The 6,000-nt window shown below is 39.0% G+C and overlaps 1 protein-coding gene across 1 annotated transcript; it reads right to left on the reverse strand.

Annotated features, from left to right (window-relative positions):
• Positions 1–1,144: 1,144 nt before the first annotated feature.
• LOC131314888 (uncharacterized) lies at positions 1,145–1,585 on the reverse strand. The gene is made up of 2 exons (XM_058343807.1): positions 1,419–1,585; positions 1,145–1,326 (listed from the first exon to the last, which is right to left on the reverse strand). Exons 1-2 carry the CDS (start codon positions 1,581–1,583, stop codon positions 1,162–1,164), a joined length of 330 nt encoding a protein of 109 aa, XP_058199790.1. The 5' UTR covers positions 1,584–1,585; the 3' UTR covers positions 1,145–1,161.
• Between the last annotated feature and the right edge of the window lie 4,415 nt (positions 1,586–6,000).

Genomic DNA, 6,000 nt, shown 5'->3' on the forward strand with positions numbered 1-6,000 from the left:
CCATTATCTATTACAATTTGTTCAAATTTTCCACATCCAAAAAACAAAACAGGGGACAAGCATGTCATTAGTCATTATCCCTAACCATTATTTTGGTTGATCCCTTAGTGGATCCTTTGGTGGCTTGTGATGAGAATACACCATCTCCAATTCTTGCTATCTTCTAGCCCTGTTGACTTTGGTGACTCTTCAAATAAATTTTTTTCCCATGCCTAATCATGGTACCAGCTTCGACAGTCTTTGCACCACCACTTGTTCCACCTGTTCTTGTAGCACCATCTCTATCAATCCTTACACCACCAGTTTGAATAGCTCTGACACCACCAAATGTTGTACTACGTGTGATTCTTGAACCACCAGTCCCCACAACACTTGCACCACCAATTGTTGCACTAACTGTGACAATGTTTCAATTGACATACAATTACAAGATGACCAGTGTAATAGATAATTGTTATTGAAGTACAAAAATTAGGCTAATAATAGAGAATTTTAATGACAAGGTATGACAAGTTATGTCATTACCTGCTAGTCCTCTTGCCACTCCCCTCCCTCTTGTCATACCAGTTCCCACAGTCCTTAGAGCACCAATTGTACCTATGACAATGATACAATAGCAGAGGATACAATCCAGTTACCATATAGAGGGTACAATTGAAATACAATTCAGAAGGATACAATTGAAATGCAATATAGAAAGATACAATTGAAATAGTATTCATTACCTCTTTGTCCTCTCCCACTTGCCACTCCTCTTGCAACTCCCCTTTGAGCATTTGCTAATCCTCTTGTAACTACCCTTTGAGTAGTAACAACACTAGTGAAATCCCTCCTGCGTGCCACTCCCTTTGAGCAGTTTTCAATCCTTTTGCAGTATTTCTTTGTACTCCCCTCCTTTTTGGCACTCCCTTACCTCTTAACATTCTTTTACCAGTTGGAATCAAAGGACATGATGATATTTCTGTTGTCTCAAGATGCAATATCAAAACAAAGTACAGTTAAATGAATATGTTATAAATCAAACATCGAAAACTGCAAAATAAAGAACATTGTATAAGAATGACTAACCTCGGCACTTGTAGAAGGTTGACCAACCTCAATCTTTAGGTGGTTTTTTCAACAACCACTCATGTGCCTTCATATCAATTGCCCTTACCTCCATCATCTTTGCACGAAACTTAGGTCCAGTGTAAGCACTTGCTGCCCCCATATAAGGTCCTTCAACTCCTTCCCTTTATGCACTTTCTGGAAGTTGGAGTACATATGTCTCATGTGATACCTGTGCTCCACACCAGGGAATAACAGATCCATAGACTCTGTAAGTCTCTGCATAAGAACCACAAATTACAAGTGGATGTAGACAAATAAATGGCTTAAGTAATTGTTAAAATATGTATAACAAACAACATGACACTTACCTTTTGTCTATCAAAAATAAAAATCCATCCTTTATCCTTGGGCTTGCCAATGACATCTGTGAGAAGTTCAAGAAACCAAGTCCAACTGTCCTTCAGCTCAGATTTCACAACTGCCATTGCAATGAGGTATATTTGGTTGTTACTATCTCTCCCAACAGCAAGCATCAACTGCCCTCCAAATGGACCTTTCAAGAAACAAGCCTCCAAACCAACAATGGGCCTACAATTGCCTATAAATCCCTTGGCTTGAGCATCAAACAGAACAAACATCCTCTGAAAAATAGGGTTTCTATCTGGCTAAGGTCTATCAATCTTAAGTTTTGCACAACTTTCAGGGTTCTCATTTCTTATTATCTCACAATAGTCCCACAATCTATGGTATTGTTCACCATGTGCCTCATCCACCATCTCTATAGCTTTCCTCTTAGCCCTATAAATTTGCATTTTTGAAACATCCAACATCCATTTTCTCTTAACATCATTTTGCATTGCTGTCACCTTTCAATCAGGGTCATCATTTATCTCATTCACATACTTCTTGGCTAACCACTCTGCAAATGCCCACTGGTTATGGTAAACCCTGGGACAAGTATCTTCCCATTTAAGTCTTTTAATTTGGTAAATTGTTGTGTCACCTACCCTAGATGCATGAAGTCTCCATTGACAAGGAGGTTCCCCTTCTTCATCCTTACACTTCACAGCTACCCTCATAGATTCATTTTTTAGGTACTTGTATTGACAACCATATCTAAGATGAAACTCCTCCAAGAAAACCCTAACATTGAGAAACAACATTCTTTCCACTAGTTTGGGATTTTCCATATCTATTTCTTCATTGAACTCTAGGCATTTCATCATCTTGTTTTTCCCCTCCTCCTTCTTCTTCAGATTCTCATCATCTGATGAGCTAACTACACTGATATTTTCATCACTACTGTCACTTTCCTCAACCTCAGTAATTACCACACTTTTTCCCAAGTCCTCCTGTAAATTCCTAACTGGCAGACACCCTCATTCATCCCCATCCACACCCTCATTCACCACATATTCTATGTCATCACCATTAGACGATGATGAATCCCTTAATCCACTACAGGTAAAATCACTATCACTATCACTATCAATATGATTGTCCCCACCATTACCATTGTCAGTAACACACTGGCCCCCCTCCTTCCCTATCTCCTCCTCCTCCTCATCAGCATTTTCAGCACCAGGATGTCCCCCCTGATTCCCCAAGCCCTGAAGACCAAGTTCTTCTCCCTCCCTCCCACCCCAACCACTCCTCATCATCCCTTTCAACATCAAGATGAGTAACAAAACACTCAATATCCTTATCCTCACCCTCATAGAGAATAAACATTTCTGTCATAACTACATCACTAGTAATCTCAGATAACCCATTCTCTATATCATGACCTGGTCTTAAATACAAAAATGAGCGCCATGGGTGACATCCTATTTCTTGCGTTACAATCACTAAGTTAGCATAGGAAAACTCATAAGGAATCACTCTTGAATAACATATATTTTCATCAATGTAGCTGTGGAATGGATTTCCTTTAAATTTTCCACCAAATTTAATATTTAATTGAATCATTTCATCCCCAAACTTCAATTATTAAATGCAATAAGCCAAATAAGAAAAAAAAAAGAAAAAGAAAACACAAAATCAGTGCCCTGTATGGTTGTACATAAATAATAACAAGCATGGACCACAAATTCATAAATCCATAACAATATTGCAGGGGACCACAAATCCAGAACATGTCAAAAAAAATTTTAAAAATTCCCTTTACAAGAGCCACAAACCCACACTACAAAATGAATTGTATACCCTAATTTTTAGGACCACAAATCCATAAATCTATAACAATATTACAGGGGGACCACAAATCCAGAACATGTCAAAAAAGTTAAAAAAATTTCCTTTATAGGGGCCACAAATCCACACAATTGTATACAGAAAAAACTAATTTTATTGACATTGCAGAGAGAGAGAGTGCTTCGTTTGCTCCGATGTAATGGAATAACGCCCCAAGCGTAGGGCCTAAAACGTCTGTTGAAGCATAATAAATCGAAAATCCGGGATCGTACCCAAGGGAATAATTATATGGCTTGCTCGGATTTGTAGATGCAAGTAGGGGCTTTCGGCTTTAAGACAGCCAACTTTGTTTTACTTTAACGGTGGAAATAAAAGGGCTGAATTAAAACGAATTAACTAGAGAAAAGATAGGCTAGGTCTAGGAATTATTAACACCCGAGACTCGAGCTAAATTACACTCGTCACCCAATTACACAATTTAAGATACTTGGTTAAAGTTCTCAAATCGGAAAATAAAATGATTTGAGAACCAAGCTAGCTCTAGAATTCATTTGGCAAATACCTCGTGCGAAAGAGCTCTAAGCATCATGTGTGGTGGGTAGGCGAAGCTCCCACCTACACATGATCAAAGAGGTTAACACCTCGGTAATTTGACAAACAAACCCGAACCCCACATCAATTTTCAAATCAAAGTTTAAAGCTTTATTGGGTGCAAAATGCAATTTTTGCCCGAGCCATGAGGTGCTAATCACCCCATGACCTAACCCTTAAAACTACTCACTCATATCTAGAGAGATAAAAGCAAGTGAAAAACTACTTAGCATAATTGAAAAGCAACACTAGAAGAAAATTAGAGATTAAAATAGATCGGGAGAAGATAAACAACTTTAATTAAGGCAACAATAACAAAAAGTAACAACTAAGGACAGAAAATTAAAAGATAAGCGCTGGAAAAATGAAAAACAATAAGAACACTCAAGAACAATTTGAATCTAGATCTAGATCTAAAATTAGGTAAGCAAATCTAAGTCTACACTTCTATCTACTCTACTTGTTTGTACAAAACAATGAAATAAGCTTTTATACTTCTAAGCTCCACGCCTGGAATATTCCCTAGATGCTTTGAAAATCCCGTGCTAAGCCCTTCGGCATCGATGGCAACGGCCTTAGAAAGCTCTGCTATGGGGCTCGGCATCGATGTAAAGAATTGGAGTCCATCGATGCCGAAGCTATTAACGGCCTAGACGATTAAGCTGCTCGGCAGCGATGTAACATGGATCTCTCCATCGATGCCGAGGTGGATAAGAGTCTTGATCACTAAGGGGCTCGGCATCGATGGGACTTATTGCTTGACATCGATGCCGAGGTCGTTAACTTGACACTTGGCTGCCTCTCTCTGCCTCTTGCTCGGGCAAGTCTTGTTTTGCTCGGGCGAAACTTCTGCTGCCTTGGCCATTTCTGGTTCTGCTCGGGCGAAACAACTTCTGCTCGGGCAAAACAACCTCTGCTCGGGCAAAACAACTTCTGCTCGGGCTGTTTCCACCTTGACATGCCTTAGGCCTCAAAGATTCCTTCATTTGGCGATTTATCTACAAAACATAACCAAAGCACTATACGAGCAAACACGTTAATAATAACTAATAAGTAATTAAATTAGACTAAAACTAGATACTAGCGCACCCTACATTACATTCTCGGGTGCTTATCAGAGAGAGACAGACCATGCAGAACCCGACATAGAAAACCCATTTTTTAACTCATTACCTATTTTATATTCCTCGTTAGATCGAAAATCCATTTTTAAACTATGAAAAACCCTAAATTTCAGCATCAACTTCATAAAATCTAGTAAAACCCTAAGTTACGATATACGAAGAGAATACGTATGTATTTACCTCACCTGCTTATGAATCGTCCTCAAAATCGCTGTCAAATTTGTCTTCGAAGTCGTACTGAAATCAAATCGAAATCAAACCCTAATACATTGGTCTTCTTCTGGTGTTGATCGATCGCGTAGGATGTTACATGGTTTTGCTGAGATTACGATGTTAGGGATTGTGGGAATACGATGGGGGATTAGGGTTTTTGGGGTTACGGGTTAGCTATGAGAGAGAGAGAGAGAGAGGGGTTGTCGTATGTGGTGGAAAGAATGGGGTGTGGGAAGAAAAAGAAAAAGTATTGATTATATATAAGAGAGGGTAAATTGGTCTTTTTAGCCATTCCGTTCAACGGCGTTAGGTCCCCCAAATCAAAACTATAATGAGGGGGTCAGGTCGTAGCGAGAATTCATGGAGGTGGTGTCTAGGAAAAACGGGTAAACATTAAGGGGTGTCTAGGTAAATAACCCTATCCCTATAAGGGATCCCTTTTTTTTTTTTTGGGGGGGGGGCGGGGGGGGGACCATCGTTAAACTTAATCTACTCTATCTTAGGGATTTCTTAAATTGCTAAAATGCGAACTTCATAGATTCCGATCAAATTTTGATAATCCGAATTGTTCAATATGTTCAGAATGTAATTTTATGGGTCCTTGCGAGAAATCAGCCAAAAATATGACCAGAAAGTGCTTGATCTGAGTAGTTTTTTACTGAACCGTTCAATAAAAATTGTTCAGATCAAGGACTTTCCGGTTATATTTTTTACTGATTTCCCGCGAGGACATATAAAATCATATTCTAATCACATTGAACGGTTCGAATCATTGAAATTTGAAAAGAATCTATGAGGTTTACACTTTAGCAAAATGCGGGATCCCTTA

The sequence above is a fragment of the Rhododendron vialii genome, chromosome 13a (genome assembly GCF_030253575.1).
Source record: "Rhododendron vialii isolate Sample 1 chromosome 13a, ASM3025357v1".
NCBI lineage: Eukaryota > Viridiplantae > Streptophyta > Magnoliopsida > Ericales > Ericaceae > Rhododendron > Rhododendron vialii.

Excerpts from the sequence above, each read along its gene's own strand:
- LOC131314888 (XM_058343807.1), bottom strand. The coding sequence starts at position 1,583 with ATGCTTGCTGTTGGGAGAGATAGTAACAACCAAATATACCTCATTGCA. Across the intron at positions 1,327-1,418 it reads TTATTTTTGATAGACAAAAG|AGACTTACAGAGTCTATGGA; the intron begins GTAAGTGTCATG and ends GTTCTTATGCAG.